General features: G+C 38.4%; 2 protein-coding genes across 4 annotated transcripts in view; one reads left to right on the forward strand and one right to left on the reverse strand.

Annotated features, from left to right (window-relative positions):
- GALNT11 (polypeptide N-acetylgalactosaminyltransferase 11) overlaps nucleotides 1–23,240 on the reverse strand; it is a 243,969-nt gene that overhangs the window by 140,192 nt on the left and 80,537 nt on the right. The window lies entirely within an intron of this gene.
- The window catches only part of KMT2C (lysine methyltransferase 2C), a 143,986-nt gene that overhangs the window by 75,399 nt on the left and 45,347 nt on the right, over nucleotides 1–23,240 (forward strand). The window contains exons 14-25 of one of the 3 annotated variants that reach the window (XM_082192087.1): nucleotides 4,274–4,393; nucleotides 6,112–6,228; nucleotides 6,346–6,447; nucleotides 7,241–7,345; nucleotides 10,116–10,297; nucleotides 11,128–11,292; nucleotides 12,306–12,415; nucleotides 16,507–16,572; nucleotides 17,665–17,877; nucleotides 19,157–19,285; nucleotides 20,657–20,776; nucleotides 22,700–22,830. In XM_082192087.1, coding sequence (XP_082048213.1) covers nucleotides 4,274–4,393; nucleotides 6,112–6,228; nucleotides 6,346–6,447; nucleotides 7,241–7,345; nucleotides 10,116–10,297; nucleotides 11,128–11,292; nucleotides 12,306–12,415; nucleotides 16,507–16,572; nucleotides 17,665–17,877; nucleotides 19,157–19,285; nucleotides 20,657–20,776; nucleotides 22,700–22,830 — 1,560 coding nt within the window. The remainder of the gene's footprint in view (nucleotides 1–4,273; nucleotides 4,394–6,111; nucleotides 6,229–6,345; nucleotides 6,448–7,240; nucleotides 7,346–10,115; nucleotides 10,298–11,127; nucleotides 11,293–12,305; nucleotides 12,416–16,506; nucleotides 16,573–17,664; nucleotides 17,878–19,156; nucleotides 19,286–20,656; nucleotides 20,777–22,699; nucleotides 22,831–23,240) is intronic. The other 2 variants (XM_082192088.1, XM_082192089.1) reach the window with 2 other exon arrangements.

The raw sequence follows: 23,240 nt of genomic DNA on the forward strand, positions 1-23,240 counted from the left end.
TCTACATATATATTCGAAATGAAATAATATTAATTGGTAAAAAGAGAATAAAATGTTCTGATAAAATGGCTGATTTAGATTTCTAATTATTATAAATTATTCCTAGGTGCAGGAACCTTAAAAAACAAATGGATTTTCCTATGAAAGTTGTTTTTCATTTAGACAGGTTCCACCCCCCCGAAGAGTAAAATAATTAATGTTTTTATTTTATCACAATTTATTTAATGTTCATGCTATGCTTAATACTGAATACATAATTAGCCACGTCTGCTTTAGCCCACACAATTTTCGGTACAGCAATGGGTTTCACTGACTTCTACTAAATTATAATCCATTTTATATTTTCTTTGCAACCTGTCTTTAACAATAATGCATATACAGTGGAACCTTGGAAGCTGAACGCCTTTGAACTCGAACCTTTCAGCTCCCAAGTGATCGAAACCCGGAAGTGATTTTTCCAGTTTTCGGAAGCCGAAAATCCAGCGTGGCTTCTGAATGGCTGCAGGACGCTCCTGCAACCAATCAGAAGCCACGCATTGGGAGTTGAACGCTTTGGTTCTACTTCCAAGGTGCAACTGTATAGTTATGGGTGCAATCCTATGTTCATTGGAAGATCTGCCCTCAGAAGTCTCTTCCTTAGCAAAGAAGGTGGGCTGCCATTGCACCTCTGGCTTTACTGATGCTCTAATGGTGGAAAAGGCAAAAGGAGGCATGTAAGGGACTGATTGGGAGAGGACTTCTAGTCCCCTGACACACAATGGCAGCACTAGAAAAAATGGGCAGGGGCACAGAAGAGAAATATATGTCTAGGTGGACAAGTTGTATTTTTAATCTTTTGTTATCGTTGCCCCTAAATCATGTGCTAGACATATATAGGATTTTGTGTATTTCATCTGGCAAAGGACAATTAGCTTTCATACTACTAATTAGGAATTAGTTTGTGGGGAAATGGGTCTCTTGCATTTGCGTTTTTAAATCTTGCCTGTTGGAAACATTGCCTGACTGCAAAAAGGTAAGTAATGGGAGTACTTACCCCCACTAATTTGGATGGCATTTGGATGGTATACTTGTGTAGGCCTTAATGCTTTTGTAGACAGGTAGCTGGCAGAATAAGAAATTCTCTTCAAGAAAGATGACAATGTTAGGAAATGAAGAGATTCAGGACCACTGGTCTGCTTTTCAAAGCCTATGTTAGCCATGCAACTTAGCTATTAAGAAGTTGGTAAAAGTGTATCAGTGACTGGCAGCACTTCCTGCTCTGCCTAAATAAATGTACTGTGAGAGTGCCTCTTCTTACCACCTATGTTCCAGGAATCCGAAACTTTCCATAAGCACATCTGGGATTTGAGAAGATGTTGTGGGCACCATCATAAAATGGCTGCCATGGACACATGATCCATTACAGAAAGGCTGCTGTTGAGTGGACACTGCCTGTTAAAAAATGTTGGGAGCCACAGAAGAAATTCAAGATGTATTCGCCTCCCCTGCAACCTTCCTGAATCTTTAAACACAATTTTGATTTGTCCCATGCATGCTTATTTCCAGAAAATATGGCATGCTGCCTAAGATATTTGAGGAATTACATGAATACTATTTCAGTTTACATAAATATCCTAACACAGACCATGGGAAGTTCTGATGATTTGCAACAGAAGTTCATGTAGGGACATAATTATATAAATTCTGACCACACTAGGTTTAACTTGTAGATTTCATTTAAGGGAATGTTGGGGGTTTAGATAGAGAGAAAGCAAACATGCTGCCATTTTGAAGGCAGTTGTGGCAAAGCAACATTATGCACATTTACCAGCCAGCATACCTTACGTCTCAAAAAAAATAATTACCACTACTGACACTGACCAATACAGTGGTGCCCCGCAAGACGAAATTAATTCGTTCCGCAATTTTTGCCGTCTAACGAATTTTTCTTCTTGCGAAGCACGGTTTAAACGGCTTAACAAAGTCGCAAGACGTTTTCGTCTTGCGAAGCAAGCGCATAGGGGAATTCGTCTTGCGAGGCAAATCGCGAATGAAAAAACCTTTCGTCTAGCGAGTTTTTTGTCTTGCGAGGCATTCGTCTTGCGGGGCACCACTGTATGTATGCAAAGGCTCACTGGATAGATGCAGCTTAGTTTTTTGTTTTAATGGTGCTGCTCAGGAGCCTTTTGAAAAAGGAAGCTGCACTACTATGAAGACACAGAATTTGATAGTTCTAGCAGGACCTTGGAGTTTCCAGTGGTGGATATCATTGGTGTGTCCTGCTTCTTCTTCATTCTGATTGGTTAGAGTTGTGCAGGAGTTGGTTTCCGTCAGGGTCACACTCCCTGATAGCACAGTTAATAATAGATAATCCACTTCTGCATGATCAACCAGAAAAAATAGAGGTAGGACACATCTGTAATATCAGACTGGAACTTGCTTGCTGTTGAACTGCTGCCTCTTCCTGCTACTTGCTGGCTGTGCCCTACCTTCGCTTTGTTCTTGTTCATTATAGGCAAGTAGGAATGGACTTTCCATTGGGCAGTGTAGTTGTTAACATTTTTCTTAAACTTTTGATCTGTGTTGTTGATGCTGTGTGTTTATTAATTAATATCAATTCTAAGGAAATGGCAGTTTGTTTCAGAGTGCACACCAATTACTACTTTTTGTTTTATTTTTGTTTTAAGTAAATGAGCTTTCTCCTGAGTTGTGTTTTCATGGACATTAATCAAACGCCTGAGTGCTCTTCCTGTTTTTGAGAATCTCTTTTGAAGATAATGGTCTTATTTAGACATGGCACCAGATTATGATTTGGGTAGTTAGCGAATTAATCTTCTGATGATGCACTCATTCACATGTGCTAATTGCTTTCATTATTTCCTGATTCTTGACAAACCATATTTTGCTATTTTGTCTGTATACATAACACTAGTGTGTCAGCTGACACCTTCAAGAAGCTAGCTGCACACACAAATGTAGAAATATTCTTATGTTTAGTATATTTAGGATGAAATTTCATAGAGTCATATTTTAGTACTTTTATTAAGTTATGAAAGTGGAGTTTTAGTGCTACAAGACTTCTTAGCACTAGAGTAGTCTAAAAGATTTTGTTGTACAACTGTCTGTTTGATAAAACAACTGTATTTCTGAGGGTACCTAAAGTTTAGAGACTTCTTCCAGTTATGAGAGGGAAGAGGAAGCTGTTAGCCTCCAGAGACATTGTGGGACTCCATCAGTACTAGCCAGCACGGGATGATAGAAGTTGCAGTTCAGTCACATTTGGAGGGCCACAGTATCTCCAGTCCTGAAATTTGAGGAACCCTATTCCTAAATATTTTTTTGTGTGGAAACTGAGAGCATTACTGATACTGTTCAAAGAAACAGCCACCTGTTACACTTACTGTAGATGCATAGCAAAAGTGAAATAAAGATTAGCAAGGATTGGGGGTGGAGAGTATTGCAAATGCAGTTCTGGGATCCTTACATATGACGTCTGATCCCGAGTCTCCATCTAGGGATTGTATTCCTATACATAAAGACTTATGTACAAGTATAGAAAACTCATATGTGCAATTCAGCTCATGGAAATTGCCTTGGTGAATTCAATCTTAGTCCATTTTTGGACTCTACAGAATACAATATAATATGCACTTATAGACCAGATTGCTTGCTAATTTTATTTGATATAAGAATTTCAGGGTTTTTTTTAAATAGTGCTTGGGTGGTATAGCTTCAGCTCATGGATATTTTAACTGTTCGTTTATTTTTCATTTTCATATTATACCTTTTATTTTAATCCATTTTTGTCTGCTATGCTTCTTAGCTTTTCTGGTTTGTAATTTTTTAAAATTTATTTTAACAGTCACACAACATAGCCCAAGTCAGTTGCCTTCTCCAAGATGCAGACTGAAATACAGAAATAATATTGCCATAAAAAAAGCCATGATCCCAAATAGGTGTATCTTGGTTTAGTATTGTAGTAATAAAAGTTATAACTGAGTCACAGCCACACTTCATCTGTTCCTCATGCCAAGCAATCTTTTGTTTTCCGGCAGTGCTTCTCTTTTATCTTTATTATTTAATCAACATTTTATTCACACTTGAAGTCTGATGCTCATCCTGTATAAATGTGAGTGCAAGGTTGAAATTTATCCCAGTAAATCCATGTGTTTGTTAAACCAAGTATTTGTGTGCCTGCATGTGCTTTGCTTTCAGAACTTTTTATTTGCGTTCTTTATTTTTATTTTATTTGGCTGAGTTTTATACATCTATTTTCTCACCTGACATATCCTAGGGGGCTTGGAGTAGCCATAATACAGTGAGCCCACCTTCCTGGTTCCCAGACATTTCAGAAGGTCGGGAAACTTTTAAGTCCAGACCGCTACCTGGCAGTGCCATATGGAGCATCAAAGTGGTAATTAATTTGTATTTATATTCTTGTTATCATTTGCTATCTCTCTGCTGTTCTCCATTATAAAAAGATACTAATGAAAACCCTTCTGAAGCATAGCTAAATTAATATGCTACTTAAACCCAGTTTTTAAACAGCTGTATAACTTGCTTTTTAAAAATCCCTACATTCTCTCTCAGTGCATGCAGAATGAACATTGAGTCAATTTCTAATTCAGCTGTATGCGGTGCTTAACGCCCACAGGGTGTATTCTGTACACTGTAACTGGGCCATGTTGTATGTTATAAGTTACTGCTATCATCTGGATGGAGTCTGAAATAAAACATAGATGGGAGACCAATGTATATGGTGTCTGAAACCTCCAGTGGCCAGTGCATACTTTAGAGGTTGCTGTAAAACTAATTTTCTCTGCTCCTCCTGCAGAAGGTCTCACACAAAGGGCTGCAGATTATTATTTCCATAGAAAGAGTTTTATGGCAGCTTGCTACTAACATAAAAAGTAAAGGTAGCTGTGTGGCTCCACAAAGTCAAAAATCCATATTAGGACAGTACCTTTATTAAGTCAACCGAAATATCACAAAATAGTATGCAAGGTTCTGAATTTTCCAGAATTCTTCACCAGAATCTAGCCTAACTAAGAATTTTTTAAATCTCAAAAGCTGAAATACTAAATGTGCCCTGAAAGATTATCAGCATAATATAGATACAGTACAGATAAAATCAATATTTTTATTTTTGCAGTATTTTTGTGAAGGTTATTGTATTACCTCTTGTTTACTAGGTGCTGCTGCTTTTTGTTGTGCTTCCTGTTTCAAAATAACCTTTAGTTGTATACATTATTAGAAGAGATGAACTCTGTATCTAGAGTAACCAGCCTAAGACCTGAGCAAGCTGAAAAGAATTTTCCTTCTCATGAGACTTAGAATTGTTCATTTGTATTCTCATGTTCAGCACACCCACATTTGATTGATATGTTTGTATCAGTAATTGTACTATTAATTTAATATTAAGTTTCATGAAAACGTGTCCTTTCTTTCTGTATCATTTACAAATTTTATTAGTAATGTAAGCTAATGGTGTGTTGGTACTTTCAGTTGATAACATCCTTCTAGGACTATCTGTGCAGCTAGAGTGAACATTGTTGTGAATTTTCTCTTAGCAAGCAATAGTTTTACTCCCCCTCCCCATTTTCTCAAGTCATCAATGTCTATTACATACCCTGTGAATAGTGTGTACAGTGTTAGGCATGCCTTTGATGAGATTGATGGGAAGCTACTCTTAAGCCAATGCAGGATATAAGCATAGAGTGGAATCTAGTTGGTGCTTCTTGCACTGCTGTATCAGCAGAGGTGCCTGCTAATTGGAGAGAAGGGAAACATTATTTGCCAGGTGACCTTTCAGGACAGATTATTGGGTAGCAAAAACTTCCTCTCCTCCTCTTCTGCTAGCAAATGACTCCCACTAAATCAAAAACCCCACCTGGATCAAAATTCATAATAAGATACTTGACAAAGGTTCATAGGCCACAACCCTCACTATATGCTGTGTATCAAGATCTGTTCATATCTGCAAGCCTTGCTATGGGACATGCTCATGTGAAAAATACTGTTGTGTTGCAAAATACAAAATCCTGTTGTATTCTTACAAAGTCTGCTTTATAAGGAACATTTCTGTGAAGCATTGCTTAGTTTCATCTAAATCTTTTAATTTGCTTTAAACAGGGTCGTGGCTCAGGGTTTCCTGGGAAGCGGAGACCACGTGGTGCAGGCCTTTCTGGAAGAGGTGGACGGGGGAGATCAAAACTTAAAAATGGAATTGGATCTTTTCTTTCTCCAGGGGTAAGAATCTCTAGCATATTATTTGAGCAGGCAGAAGTCTTGATTTGTGTCTCTGCTCACAATGATCTGCTTTTACTGCCAGAAAACTGTTAAGTTTTTGTTTTCTTTTATTTGTAGGTCACCGATATGGACATTTCATCTAACAAAGATGAGGAAGAAAACTCAATGCACAATACTGTTGTCCTGTTTTCCAGCAGTGACAAGTTTACTTTGCATCAGGTTGCAATATTAATTCATATTTTATTATTTTCTAGTGTCATTGGTTATTTCCCAATTTCTAAGCCTCAGATGAAAAGTGTAAGCAATATTTAATGGTATTGTTTATTCTAGCTGTCCACTTCTGGTGACATCCAACCTCTTCCTAGCAAGACATTTGACGATAGTTAATGTATCTATAGGTGTTTAATCTAGATAATTTATAACTTATTACTTGGTGGACCATAAAACAAGTAATAAGCCTGTTAGTGTTTTGTTAAATTTGGGATTAACTATTCTGTATATGGGCTACTATAGTAGCGAAAACAGAATACCATTTGTTGGGAGGCTGCAGTTATTGCATTGTGGGGCTACTGTCCTCTTAAGTTTTGAGGGCAGGTAATAGCATTGCTTCATCACTTGTTATTACACTGGCTGCTATGTAGCTTCTGGCTACAATTCTAGTGGTCTTTAAAGCTAGAGCTGAGTTAGATCTAAAGCTGAGCTGATATTTTTGGTCCATCTCTCTTTGGACATTTGCAGTGAGCTTCTAATATATTTTGGAAATTCTTGTAGATTTTTAAAATTGTTTTAAGACTTTAACTACCTGTCCTTACAAAAATGCTCAAGGTAGTTTTACTAGTATTACTGATTTTTGCTATATACATATTAATGATAATAATGAGGAGACTGTATACACCTGAAATTTTGAAAGAGAACAAAGTTTGCTAAAAATGGATTAAAGGTGTATATTTCTTCCATGTTTTAATTACCTAGTATTAGTTGTTTACCTGAAAATGTTTCTTTGATATTCTAGGATATGTGTGTAGTTTGTGGGAGTTTTGGCCAAGGTGCAGAAGGACGATTGCTTGCCTGCTCTCAGTGTGGTCAGTGTTACCATCCATACTGTGTCAGTATTAAGGTGAGCACTTTGAAATTATTGTCAGCATATTGCCCCTGCATACACCGCATTGATTCCAGTTTTTACATTATTAAGGAGTGTTTTAGCTTGTAAAATATTCCTCTGGAAATGTGACCATTATTTGTATGCAACTGACAAAGCACTTTAATTAAATGACATTTTATAAATGCAAGAGAAGTTAACCTTTGTGTAATTTTTCAGCTATAAATAGCACCGTTTATCTTGCAGATGATTAAAAGAAAGTATTGAGATAACAGCTCAGTATTGAGATAGTTATAACCTAAGTATTAAGATATGAAGCAGTATAGTGTGTTTTGTTTTGTTTAAGGCTGGTTTCCTAAAAAAACTATAGTTCATTTTCATTTATGACCGCAGTAAGATTTAGTTACCGTATTTTTTGCACCATAACACTCACTTTTTTCCTCCTATAAAGTAAGGGGAAATGTCTGTGCGTGTTATGGAGGAAATGCCTACGGGTGGCATGCCTACAGATTTTCCTCCTATAAAAACTACGTGCGTGTTATGGTCGGGTGCGTGTTATAGAGCGAAAAATACGGTAATTCACTTTGTCTGTTGGCTATCAGAATTTTCAGAAACTGGAGTAGTTCATTTCTTACATTCATTAAGCTAGGAGAGAATGTGCAAAAAGTTAAATTTGGATAGTTATGGGAAGACATGCACAGATAATAAGCTATTTGCTTCAGCATATAAATAATGAATCGTCTTTTAAGTGCAGTTATTTAAAAAGGGAATATTCTTTTAATGTATTAAATCACATGCACTTTTATGAAAGGGTTGTACTGAAGCTATAACACACTCTAGACAGCTTTTGTTCTCACAGAATGATTAGTGTAGTAGAGGGGGTAAACTTTTGAACACTCCATAAAAGTAGCCATTTTAATCCTCATGAATTGCTTTGAAGAAAATTTAGGTTGATTACTCCAACAGAAAATGTGACTTAAGCATGTTTTGAAGCAAAGTTTAAAATGCATTTCAAACCCCGATTATGAAGGGAATCGGATAACTATTTCGAAGCTTATCTCCTTTTATTTACATATGTCTTACACCACTGTGTTGTCTTACACTAGTGAATGAAAAAAGAAAACATTCAGGAGTGGTAGAGCTGGTTCACACATTACACTCTTAATGATCACAACAAAACCAACACTGATTTGATTGCTTAAAATCCTGAACCTACAAACACCTTTCCTTACCACTGCTTGCCTCCCCCTTGACTTTTCCTGTACTCTTGTGAAGGAGACAGTTCCAGCCCTCTCAGCATGTCAGGAGCAACTCTCTTTTTTTTCCTCCCCCCCCCCAAAAGAAAGATGGAAGATTCAACTGTCTAAGAAAGAACTACCGTAATTTTCGCTCTATGGGACACACTTTTTCCCCTCCCCAAATTAAGGGGAAATGTGTGTGCGTCCTATGGAGTGAATGCAGGCTCCTTGGCATCAGCGATAGCAACGCGAAGCCTCCGAAGCGCAAAGGGAGCGCTCCCTCCGCTCTCCCTTCATGCTCCGGAGACTTCGCATTGCTTTCACTGAAGCCTGGAGAGCGAGAGGGGTTGGCGTGGAACTTGTGCTGTGCTCCGAAGGCTTCGGGTTCCTTTTGCTGAAGCCGGGAGAGCAAGACTCTCCTGGCTTCAGCAGAGAGGGAGAGGGGCGCTGAGCAGAGAGGGGGAGAATTTTTTTTTCTTGTTCTCCCCCTCTAAAACAAGGTGCGTCCTATGGTCGGGTGCGTCCTATAGAGCGAAAAATACAGTGGTACCTCGGGTTACATACGCTTCAGGTTACATACGCATCAGGTTACACACTCCGCTAACCCAGAAATAGTGCTTCAGGTTAAGAACTTTGCTTCAGGATGAGAACAGAAATTTTGAAAGAGAATTTCAGCAGCATGAGGCCCCATTAGCTACAGTGGTCTTCAGGTTAAGAACAGTTTCAGGTTAAGAACGGACCTCCGGAACGAATTAAGTACTTAACCCGAGGTACCACTGTATATGACATAACTGGAGCACACTCGCTCTTTTCACAGAGCATGAACACTTCGTATTTCCCCAACCATCTCTGCTAGTGGAAGAGAATGTCTAGGGTTCTAAATAAGCAATGTGAGGTTGGTATTCACATGATCACTTTGCAACAGAGTGATATGTAAACTGGCTTTTGCACTGTGACATACGGTGGTAAAGACTGATTCAGAGGTTTGGAACATTGTGCTTTGCTTCTGTCAGGTACCATGATGAACCTTTTCGAAAAACTTCTTTTTTCAAGTTTCGATGTATGTTTCTAAACTATAGCCATATTTAAGATTAGGAAAGTAATATTTGGCACTATTGTACTTTTGTTTAAATGCCATAATGGGGAGGAGATGCCAAATAGATTTGTAAATCAAGAGCAAACTGTATTTCTCCAGATTTTGGAACTATGTTGTCTTTTAATTTCAGTAAATGTGAATCTTGATTTTGATATTTGCAATAACTGAGAGTACGCTGAATCCTTACACTTGGGCCATTTTATTTTTTAAAAAACCTAAAACAAATTTTCATCCATAATCTTGGAGAGCACAATGTACATTGCTATTGAATGCAAGGATATTTTTGACTTCTAAAAAAATTAAGACTTCCCTCTAAAACAAAAAGGAGAGCATAAACATTTTAAAAATACCATTTCCAAATGATAGAAGCAAGTTTATTGAGAATATAAGCCTGTAAATCAACTGAGGTTGTCTGGCTTCCATAAATAATTACCTGCTGTCTTCCACTATGCAGATAACAAAAGTGGTGCTCCACAAAGGTTGGAGATGTCTGGAATGCACTGTGTGTGAAGCCTGTGGGAAGGCTACAGATCCGGGAAGACTGCTCCTTTGCGATGATTGTGATATCAGCTATCACACTTACTGCCTAGATCCGCCACTGCAGACAGTTCCTAAAGGAGGGTGGAAATGCAAATGGTATGTGTAACTTTGTTCCCCCCCCCCCCGCTTTTAATGTTTTCTTTTAATCTGACTATATTTTCTTTTAATTAATATAATACGGCAAGGCTGATTTGGAAAATTACATTTTGCTGTAATTTAAAGATAATACAATTTTAAGGTGAAAATACCGTATTTTTCGCCCTATAGGACGCACTTTTTCCCCTCCAAAAATGAAGGGGAAATCTGTGTGCGTCCTATGGGGCGAATGCAGGCTTTAGCTGAAGCTTGGAGAGCGAGAGGGGTCAGTGCGCACCGACTCCTCTTGCTCTCCAGGCTTCAGGAAGCTATCAGCAAGCCTGGGGAGCCCGCGGGAGTTCCTAGGCTGTGGATAGCAGCCTGCTTCCGGGAGCGCGGAACGCGCTGAAGCAGAACGCCCCGCGCTTCAGGCAGACATCCGCAGCCTGGGGAACCCTGTGGGAGTTCCCGCAGGGCTCCCTAGGCTGCGGATAGCAGTCTGCTTCCCGGAGTGCACTGAAGCAGAGCGCCCCACGCTTCGGAAAGATACCCGCAGCTTCCTGCCTGGAGTGCGGGGCGCACTGAAGCAGAGCGCCCCGCGCTTCGGCCAGATATCCTTTTCTCCTCTAAAAACTACGGTAGGTGCTTTTTAAAAGCTCGGGCTTCCCCTGCGGCTGGGGTGTGTGTAATTTCCCCCCTTTATTTCTCCCCCCCCCAAAAAAAAAACTAGGTGCGTCCTATGGGCCGGTGCGTCCTATAGGGCGAAAAATACGGTAGGTATTTTAATAAAGTGAAGCAGTGAATCTTGCCATGAGCCCATGTTAAGAAAGATATTGTTTTGTGTTTTACAGGTGTGTTTGGTGCAGACATTGTGGTGCTACGTCTCCTGGTCTTAGATGTGAATGGCAAAATAATTACACACAGTGTGCTCCCTGTGCAAGTTTATCTACCTGCCCAGTCTGCTGTTGCAATTACAGAGAAGAAGAGCTTATTCTGCAATGCAGACAGTGTGACAGGTCAGAGTTTCTGCTACACAGTGAATTATATATTTTCATACGTCAATAATTTGCTCATAGTGTCATGTAGACTGAAGATTGTTTTAATTTATCATATGGAATTTACTTTCTCTTCCTTATCAGAGTCGCTTTCCAATAAGAGAGAGCCTCTTTCAAAGAAAAAGCTGTAGCTAATATCAGAAAGAAGAAAACCACCATGATGGTTGTTTTTTTTATAAAAAGAAAGTTATCTCTTCATCCTGAGTTGATAAATGGCACTCTGACTTGGTTCATACATCACGTTATACTATAGTTTAAAACCTAGTATATTTGAATGTGGACATGCAACTCGCTGGTGTCCAGTGATTAAACATTCTTGCTCTATTTCTCCCCTTTTACTGCTTGGAAACAAGCCATAGTCTGGTTCATCATAATGTCTGAACCCAGGCTCATGATTTGTTTTTGTCCAAACAAACCATGGATGGCAATCAAGGTTTGTTCTTGGCTTACTGCTCATGGTTTGTTTGAGGGAAACTACAAGCCTGGCTTGTTACATTGCAGCACGGCAGCAGTAGGAGCAGGAGTGGAGCAGAGAGTGAGAAATGTTGGGCAGCATGCACCAGCACGATGTTTGTTCATAGTTTGTTTTTAACTGTGATGTAATACGACATTCAAGCCAGGCCTCTGATGCAACATTTAGAGGTGCAAGTTGCTTCTGTATTGCAAAGAGCACTCCCAAAGTACAGCCTGTTGCTTGGGGAGAGTATAATCCCGTCTAGCAGAGAGTGAACACTGCTCCCCTGGGTGGACAAACCATCTATCCAACGTACTCCTGTCTTATCTGACCATTTTAACAACTATCTTCTGGGACTAAAGCAGACTTCCTCTGGGGTCTTCATATCATGCCTCTTTACAGGGAAACTTTTAAAGCAGTAGACGTGTTCTGTGCTTCTTTCAATCTAAAGAGAGTCTGAATGGTGTTTTGGCATAAAATGGTATACGTTTCATTTTCTCCTTTTTAACTTAACTTCCAGATGGATGCACACAATCTGTCAAAACTTAAACACAGACGAGGAAGTTGAAAGCACGGCTGACAGTGGCTTTGACTGTACCATGTGTCAGCCATACATACCACCAGCAAATGGTAAGGAATTTCTTAATTGGGTATCTAGCAGCGTAGCACTAGCTTTGGAAACAACTTCTTTTTGGTCTGTCTCCTGATTGGCAGATGCTGAATTGATTTCAGAGGCAGTACTTGAGGGAAATAATTTCTTTTGTCTTGCTTTTAGCACTGCAAGATTATTAATGAGGAAAAAAACAATTTAGAGTAGAAAGCTGGGTAAATCTCTTCCCAGAGGATTTGTAAGTCTGCTTAAAATTATAATAGCAGCAAGAGGGTGTGTGTGCCCACAAGTGAGAGAAAGACTGCACTCAGAGCACCGTGATTTTGAGCAGATGAAGTTCATTATTTAACAATAACATTATCTTGAATATTTTGCTCCCAGTGTCAGATAGACTTCTCTTAACTCAAGATTCTCAGGATTTATTTTTTTATAAGTTGCATTAATAGCAGCAGACATGTAAAAATATGTGTTGTTGTTTTACTCTAAGTCAGTGTTTCCCAATTAGTTAATTACTGAGGACCCCCTATTTTTCAAGAGCCAAGCCACGGACCCTCTACTTTTGAAAATTTTGATAGGTCTATGGTAGTTACCTCCACAAAGCAATTTTTAGAACAAAATGTGGGGTAGCCCCTATTTTAGGTATACTAAAAACACATTAGGGCTGAGCAATATCTGGTTTTCAACATTGTGATACATCAACAGCTAAACATCACAATATTCTGATATATCACAACGTCTGAAATTGGAAATCAGGCATGGGGATGAGGGAAGAAACAGTCATGGCGATCAAACAAGGCGTGACAATGAGGGAAGGCGCAGCTGTGGAGATTGTATGTGTGTGGGGAGTTCAGGAAGCGGAGTCACCTCCACCTCGTGGTTTGAGTGGGAGGGGATAGGGATGGGGGTGTGTGCATGAAGTCGCTGTCAGTGGAGCAGCCAGCGAAGATGCACATCTACTGTGGCTGCTTTCCTGCTGACTGAGAAAAGCTGCTCCGACTCAGTGCCTTGATGTGAGGGTAATCAGCTGCCCTGCTCTCCGTCAGCATGAGCAGAAGGCAGCACCTTGCAATCGGCTGCCCTGCATTCCTTCACATGAGGAGCGATATATGGCTGCGTATTGCCGGGTCAAAATCATTATTGAGGTGTGATTTCAAAACCAATTTTGGCCAATATATTGAAAAACTGCACAGTGCTAAAGCAGCCCATAAAAATTTGTGATTTTACCATGCAAAAATGACAACATTTTAGCTGGGGGGAAGCAAGAGATGGGGCCGTGGACTTCCTGGATGTGTTCCATGGACTGCCAGGGGTCCCTGGACCCCTAATTGGGAACCACTGCTCTAAGTAATGATGATGGCAGTCAGAGTTACTGTACCATCTCTCCCTGTCAAATCTCAACTCTTTTCCTAACTGGCAGCCACCTAGACCAATTAGAATAAATTTACGTGATCCAGGCCCTATATAATAAATTCTCAAGGTGATTGACTCTCTCCTACCTCTCACTAAGCTGCCAATGCCAGACAGGCTTTTGACATAATAACAATATAAGGCCATGACCTTTGACAGTCAAAGAGGACACAGAATATCCCCCCCCCAATAAAACACACAGAGAAAACCTTCTAGGCAAACAAACATATATACCGCATTTCTCTACATCATATCAAACACATGGATAGCTATTCCTATCAATAGTTTTTATTAACAATATCCTGTAATAACTTCCAGTTTTTCATTCTTTCTTAATACCAGAAACACATTTCCAAATTTTTCTCTTTTCTCACACTCATCCTTTTTTATATATATAAAGGCATTGTCACAAGATTTATCCTCAGTTCAATCATTATTGTTCCATATATTATGGAAGCTAAGGCGCTATCCACAAATGAAGCACAACTGCTACTCTGACTTCATTTCTCTTTCTTTCTTTTCTGTCATATCACGTTCAAAGGTGACCAGTTTCTTGTTGCTTCCCACCATTAAGGAATTCCAAATGGCAAAGTTAATCATATTTCAGAGCACTATTAAACCATGGTTTATATTAGATTGCATCCAATTTTTCTTACTATATTTGATAAAGGAAATGACATTCATCATAAATTTACCTTGTTATTGTCTCCCCCACTTTGGGTCTGATGTATCATATTAATTCAGCCATTGAAGCAAACTTCCATATTTTACCAATCCATTCTTCAATAGGTGGTGTCATTGATAATCTCCACTCTCACCTTCCTGCATATAAAATTCCAGCAGCTATAAAATTCTAGTGGTGGTTACTGTATTAGAAACCATGCAGTAAATTCTTTTTGATCTTACTTCACTGTGTCTTCCACATAATGCAGAAAAAGGGTAAAAACAACAACACTGGGTCTAAAAGAATTTCATATCCTGAAACCCTTCTTAGTGGGCTGCTAATGGTTTTCCAATAACCTTTTGATACATTGAAGGTTTTGGGAAATGACTGTGATAGCAGAATGGCAGACTTCCATCTATTTCAAAGGGTCTTGCACCAGAGTCCTTCATGGAGGTTGACCACTTGGCAGATTGTGTCATTGATCTTTAAACTAACTTATATTTCTTGTTTTCTTCATATGTTACTCTGCCAGCTGCCACATCCAAATCACTGTCTGTCCATACTATTTCTTGCTAGTTAATTCTGAAATTATCATGCTTTGTCTTAATTAGCTATTTCTAAGTCAAATGGGACTGCTGCCTCTTTGGCTTCCCAAATGTGCTTCTGCCTTTCCATCCCCCTGTCTCTCAAATTATCCAGGCTTTAACCTCTATGGAATGTTGTTTCCCACACCATTAAAAAATAAACTTGTTCAGGTTTACATCAAATTAGATTTTCATTTTATTTTAAAGGCATTATTTACATTTTTTAAAATTAATTGATACCTGCCTAGATTTTTCAAGATGGAGCAGGCTGTGCATACAAAGAAATAAAATAAATGAATGCTATTGTTGAAAGGGACAAATGGTACATTGCGCTTTCTCTCACAACCCAGAGAAAGGCTTGATTTAAGGGAGCAATCTTAAAGCCAGCCAAAGGCCAACTGAGGGTCCTTTGGAAGTTGAGTAAGTGCTACTCTACCAGCAGAGAGGAAGACCTACCAGAGAGTAAGCAGTTATGCTGCCAGAGATCATCTGGTATATCAGTAAGAAATTGTGTGCATAGGTGCCTTGGCAGAGTGTTCTGGTGCTGTGGGTAAAAACAGGTCATAAAAAAAATAACTTGCAGGTATGCATGAATGGAATTAGGCTGTAAGCTTTACTGCTTTCAGTGAGAGCTGTTATGGAATTAATGTTCTTTAGATTGTGCCTAGTGCTTCCAGAAATATAAGCATTTCTTCAACACACTATTAGCACATAGTTGTTTTTAATTTGTATATTCAGCCTTCCACTGTATTCCTGGTAACAGTGAATGTCAACTGAAATTTGTTAGCCTAAAAAAATTCAATTGTTCAAAAATTTAATAATGCTCTTCTGACATGCCTGAGCACAAGAGACTTGCAGAAGATTACAAATGATACCAACATCAAAAACTATAGTTATAGAAGATTATATATTTTAATACAAGCAACATCATCATCATTATTCATTTCATTTCTATACCGCTTTATATTTTTAAGGAAAAAAATCTTAAAGCGGTTTACAGTACATTAAAACATCAAATAAAGCAATCTATAATAAAATGTTACTGATGAAAGTCATTTATAGGGTACACAGCGAAAGCAATATTAATTACAGGAAACTACAGTATTATCTTAAAAGATTTCAAAATAAAACATTACTAAAGGAAGTCCAATATAAAATGCACATTTAAAGTAGCATAGTTTACAAGAGAATAAAATACTATTATAAACATAGAACATATTTAGTGTTGTTGTTGCCAGTCCTGCCAATAGTGGTTGATGGCGGGTAGTGGCAGCTGTGGAAGCTCAGACGTGATGACCTGGCTCTGCACTGAGACAGACCAGATGATATCCGGCTTCTTCAGCAGCCTCAGTTTTTGTAGCTGGAGTCAATAAGGGCACTGCCATGTGGAAAAGGCCTGCAAGGCAGGGAGCAGGTCTTCCAGGACTCACAGCCAATTTCAATTTTTATCTTTCAGTGCCTTCCTCTGAATGCTGTGAACCATCAGTTGCCACTCAAATTATAACAAAAGCAAAGGAATTTGGTAACTTTTAAAATTCTTTATTTCTCCCCCCTAACATGGTTACTGCTTAACCTAGAAATAAGTTATACAATGTATCAATACGTTTCTTAGCTCTTTTTATCTTTTGTCATCATATCGCCTCTTACTAAAAGTGTGTGCTTATAAGTTTTGTTTTTTTGAACACGCAACTGCTCTTCAAAATTTATGGAACAGGCAGATTTTTTGTTTAAGTAAATCCCTAAAGTGAGCCCAAAACAGGGCTGAAATGGGACGTTTTAGTGGGTGTTTTTTTTCTGGATTTCATTAATTTGTTACCTTTTCTCCCTTAACATGAGCACTGCTATAAATTGCTTATGGAACAGCCTTTTGGGGTTTTTCCTTGGACTCAGTTTGAGTAGAACCTTTGCAGGGTCAAAGTAGTTATGCTATGGTGATAGCATGAAGAAATATCTGCAGGAAGCAATCAAGAAAACTGTAAAGAAACAATGGTCTGGTTTGCATTTCATGCTAATCCAAATTTAGGCTTAGCAAGACCACATAGGCTTCCAGGGAGGAGCTCATTGCTGCTTCACCCCTGGTAATTCACTCACCACACTTTAGTGAAACCATAGTTTGGCTTAGTGTGCCATCTGAACCCAGCCTGTCCTGGAAAAAACCATAAACCACAGGACAAACTTTGGTTAGCGCCCATGGTTAGTCTGGAAAAAGCAAAACTTGAAGCCCAGATTCAGATGTCGCGGCTTAGTTCAGCATGGTGCAGCAGTAAAACAATCAGAGAGGATTGTTCCCAGACTCTGGGAACCCACACACTTTTGCTAAACCATGGTTGAGTTTAGCATGACATGTGAACCAGTCATTTGTTCTTTCTATCAGATTGGAATAAATAATATATCAATGGAAAAGCTTTGTGTTATTCTGAACCAATGTTGATTTACTTCAGAAATAGTTCTGCTCATTTTTACTTCTTTTGCTCTGATGTTACAATGGATAATTGTTAGTATGTTAATTGCAAGTTCCTTAAAGTTGGGGGGGTGGAATATAGTTACACAATGCTTTGTAAGCTAAGGTTATTAAAGTTGTGTATTCCTGTTATGGTTCATGCAAATTTCATAGACCCACCGAAGACATACACTCAGGATGGAGTCTGTCTGACAGAAACAGGGATGTCTCAGTTACAGAGCCTCAGTGCTGTTGTACCAAGAAAAAAACGGACAAAGCCAAAGCTCAAGTTGAAGATTATAAACCAGAATAGTGTGGCTGTACTCCAGACCCTGCCTGACATCCAATCAGAACACTCAAGGGATGGCGAGATGGATGACAGTAGAGGTAATTGTTGCTTTGTGCTGTATGTCGCTGTTAACAATAGAAGCAGTTTACAGAAGGACATGGGTTGTAGGAGGATATTGAGGCAGTTGGGATTTTCAGTAGTTCATGTCTTCCAGAAGAGAACCAGAAATTTTGCCCTTCAGTAGACAGAATGTTATAGATCTGCATGTAGCAGAGGTTTGGACTAGATTATCTCCAAGAAACCTTCCAACTATATATAACTCTTTGGTTGCCTGCTCTGCCTATCAGTGGCTTTAGCAACCTTTTGCATGCAAAACAGGTACTCCACCACTGCATCTGGAGCCCTTCCATGTTGGTGTAAGTGCTATGACATAAGCAATTAATTCCCAGTACCTTTATTAGCAAAGGGATGTTAGACTTTCACAATGGTGATGTTATATAAGGAGATACATAGGTCATGAATGGATTTTAACTTTAATGAGAAATACCTGACTAGTACAATACTTACTGACACATAGTAGAAAGACGACTTGCATAATAAAACCCATGTAATAAAATACCCAACAATATTGCTATTCATTAGTATGATAAGTGCCTGCTTATGAGTACAGGTGTATTAGGTTCTGTTTTATTATTATTATTATTATTATTATTGTTATTATCATCATTACTCCCGCCCATCTAGATGGTTTCCCCAGCCACTCTGGGCAGCTCCCAACAGAATATTAAAAACACGATAAAACATCAAACATTAAAAACTCCCCTAAACAGGATGCCCAGCTGTCTTCCATACCTTCAGTACCTTTTAGCAACTTTTACTGATTGCCAGCTGCTACTCAGGTTGAAGAAATGGGACCTGGGCACAAGTACACATGTCCTAATGACATTCAAGCCGGATGAACCTTAGATGACCCAGGACCAGCAGACTTAGAAGAACTACTTGAACTTGGAAGCTCTGCTCAGTGCACCCCCCATCCCACCATCAGAGGTGCATTGGGTGGCAAACAGGGCCTTTTCAGTTATGGCACCCTGCCTCTGAAATTCCGCACCTTTCTCTGCATGTCAGTCACCATCCCTAGTAGCATTTATACCTTCTGTCTTTTCCCGGCATTTGATTTTAGCAGAGTCCGTTTTTACTACTACTACCTCAGTGTGCTGTCATTTAAAATTGTGTGTGATTTTATTATGCTCATTATTTTATATATGCCATTACATACCTTAGGAAGCTTTTTCCTGAGAATTCTGTAAGAGAAAATGACAACTTCCTATGAATTTTACTTTATAATTGTTTTATGTGTTTGTGTGTGTTTAAATTCAGAAGGAGATCTCATGGACTGTGAGGGAAAATCTGATACAAGCCCTGAACGGGAGCCTGCAGATGATGATCCTAAAGGAGTAGAAGGAACTGAGGGGATTAAAAAGAGAAAGAGAAAACCATACAGACCTGGTAGAGTACATGCTCCAGATGTTTGCATATTCATTAGGTTTATATTTATTATCTATATGTAAATAATCTTTTAACTTACAAACTTGAGTGACTAAATAAGATTTTGCTGAGAATTATCACTTCCCTGTTTGTTGTATATTACAGCTTCCTCTAATTGAGTTACAATTCATTTCCTTTCTAATTCTAAAGAATGGTGTTCCAATGTTGCGAAACAGGAGAACTACCGTATCATTCTCTTAAGTACTAATTTTGTATTGAAACTTGCCATTGAATCATTAAACCTGATAGGTGGCCTGCTGTTCTGAGTGGTTTGCTTCCACTGTATAAGACAGGAAAATGTATATGTGAGCACACACTATCTCCCCATAACACTATCATGGCGGTGCTGTTAGAGCACCTTTCATTAAAGCAAATAACTACCATAGCAGTTAAAAGAAATTTCTTTTCTGCCCCAGTGCATGTGCAAAGTATAATAACTCTAGACAGTCTGTATCAGGAAGGGGGACACTAGCTTTGAAAGTGAAGTTGGAATATTGTTTTCCTTGTCACAACAACATAATCCAAACGTTTCAATTTAGACTCTTTTTCTATACATGTAGGATGAGGGAATTTTGCATGTTCCACAAGGATCAGTAGGTCTAAACATCAGTAGGTCTAATCAGTTTGTTCCTAACTCTCCCAACGTCTGTACTTCGTCTGTACTTCTACCTAATGTCTTACCCAGTAAATTATCCTCTCAGCAAGAATGAAAGGACATTCTATTTCACCCTTCCATATTCCATCTGGTTAAGTTTGCTAGATAGACATCATATTCTCCTGTGTCGCTCTATAGTCATTGGGGTTTTGGCAGATGCTTCTCCATTCTAATTCTTTTCTGATGGGAAACTCTGTAGCAGTTAGTTGATTCTTGAAAGCTTATTGTCACTGCTGATTGGCACTGACAGCAAGCCTCCCTTGCCAGAGAATACTGTAATTGGAAACACTTTAAGACTCTCACCTGATATTACATATGACATTAGGAGTGGGGCAGTTGGCCATGGCTTGCTGCCCACGGATCAAGGGTTCACTATCCCTGCTATAGTATGTGAGGCACTGGTGCATCATTTTCATTACATATACATCTCAGGACCATGCATCTGGATCACTCAAAGCTCCTGGACACATGTTCTGGTAGCATAAAATAAGTTGCATGACCACCTCTTGTATTTTGATGTAGAGCCAGGTGCTTACTAAATATGTACTGTGTATCCACTTCCAGTTTTATACTTAAAGTGGACTTTAGTGTTTGTGAATCTACAAAAAGGTGAAATCCAAGTATGTTTTCCTAATTCAAATAAATTCAAGGTGTATTATGTGTATGTGTTTTTACAGGCATTGGTGGATTTATGGTACGTCAGCGGAGTCGTACAGGACAGGGAAAAACAAAACGATCTCTTTCAAGGAAGGACTCCTCTGGCTCTGTATCTGAGCAGATACCCAGCAGAGATGAAAGTGGGTACTAATTATGTGAATCAACCACTTAAATGTGACACTGATAGTTATGTTAAATTATCTGTCACTATAGCAACATGTACTCCAATATAGGAGCATTATATTGTTAAGATTCATTATAATGCAATTTTAAAAAAAATTAACTACTGGTTTTCTCCACATCTGTATTTTCAGCACTTCCCATAGCACATACTTATTCCTGAAGCATCATTTTAAAAGTGCCTGTCCTGAGCAGTTCATATTAATTTTGCATGTTTTTATTCTTAAGCCTGTTCCATACCATTTGTGCATTAATCTGTGGATTTAAAAAAACTATGAAAATTGTTATTTATTTAAATATTTTTTTGCAGTATTTTACTGCAAAATACATATTGAAATAAACATTTTATTTCAATGTATGCATTTCTATAAATATTTTATCCTAAATGACATACTTCAGTATGTTTTAAAGCAAAAAAACTGTATTGTGAAATTCAGAGGAAGGATCACTGCATTCTGATCTGTGTGAATTAGGTCAGTTTACCTAAATTCTGGGCCAAATAAAACTCTTCTCCATCTCACCTGCAACTGCTTGCTCACCCACCCACCTCACCTTGTTTCTGCCATCTGTTCACACTGTCTCATGCTGCCCATTTATACTCAGAATTGCCTGTCAGGAGGTGGCTACAGGTAATGTAGTAGTGTTGAGGGAAAACTGACAAATGGGTTTCTTGCAGTACAGCCTTTTTAAAAATTGTAGTGATAGCATCTGCTCTTGATAAATTACTGGTACTTTAACCGGGTTAAATCCTTCCTTACTTAACATGTACACAAACTCCAATACTTTTAATGCTCTGTTTAGAACCAGGGATTTTACCATAATCAATAATTTGGGGTTTGGGTCTTGTTGTCTCAATAGATTGTATCATTATGAAGGCAATGTTAATGAAATGCTATGTTAGCATAGCTTTGTTTTAGGAATGGACAGTAACTGCAGAGTGGATGATACTTCAGTTGGATTCATTATATTGATTTACCCATAACTGACTTGTTCAGTTACCTAATAATGCTCATCAAAAGTAGGAATTCCCCTCAGTCTTTTAGAAATCTCTCCTGATGCTTTTCATAACGTAGGTGGTAATGTGTAGGTTCCATATCTTGACACACTGCAGACATTTCCTTAACACTTGAAAAGGTGCTAAATGTATTTAAGTGTCACTTCAGTAGCTGAATAACTGTGCACAGTATCATTTGGGTGACAAGAGAAAAATAACAATCCTGCTAATATAAAGAGAATTAATGAAAGCACCTAAATGAAACATCCTTTTAAGAGGTTTAATTCAGTAATAAGTTTTATTTGTTTAAAAATAGCATTTGTCACTTATGAGGCTTTGTTACTAAAATGTATACAAATACAGGTATGCAATCTACAGTATATAGCAGGGATATCCAACAGGTTGATTGGGATCAACTGGTCAATCCGTGGGAGGTTCGGGCCAATCACGGGATACTCCCCTCTAAAAAAAGCTGAACTCCCCACCCCCGAAAAGGGGTAGATCACTGCCAGTTTTTTATTCTTTGAGTAGATCACAGTCTCTTGGGAGTTGGACGTCCCTGGTATACAGTATTCAACAATCATTTTCTGTTGAAGAAAAACCATTCCCTATCTTCCTTGAATGCAATTATTTCACAGTTATCTCAATTCAGCCCAGAAATAATTTTGTTGATTTTGTTTCATTTCACTTTACATCTCTGAATACCTTAAGAAAACATTATGCATCATTTGCTAAATTGGTCCATCTCTGCAGTTCTGCATTATTGTAATTTTTATAATATTGCTGTTTTAAACTAAGATGTACAGATGCTAAACAGAGTGGGGCAATACCTCAAGAGTGGGCAAGAGTTATAAGTAAATTTGTTATTATGCATGATTGTCATTGTTAGGTTGGAGTGAACAGCTACTAGATACACCCGTTGATGAAACTACTCCTGTTTCAGAGAATACAGAAAAAATTAAAAAGCGTTACAGGAAGAAGAAAAACAAGCTTGAAGAAATCTTCCCAGCGTACTTGCAGGTATAGTCATTGCTATGCATAGCGTGCTGCTTAAGATTAGCATTTGCATATATTGAATAAACTGTTAATCGGTGTAAAACACAAACATTTGCTTTCCAGTTATGTAATTCATTATCACTCTAAGTTGATTTTGCATAAAGAGCGATCGTTTCAACAGCCTCCTTTTGCTATTAAGCATTAAAACATAAATTACACCCTTCCTTCTAATTTTCCTGTTTCGTTTGTTTTCCAACAAAATCAATAGAATGTTATTCAGACATAACCCAAATGTCTGTATTAATGTTGATATAGATGTTTCAGTTGAAAATAGTTTGCCCTTGCTAGGAGGATTTAATTTTGTATACTGATTCTTATAAACAGAGGCTATTTTTTCAGCAGCATGGAGCAATATGGAGAACTTAATTCTTTTC

The sequence above is a fragment of the Podarcis vaucheri genome, assembly GCF_965113315.1.
Source record: "Podarcis vaucheri genome assembly, chromosome: 12".
NCBI lineage: Eukaryota > Metazoa > Chordata > Lepidosauria > Squamata > Lacertidae > Podarcis > Podarcis vaucheri.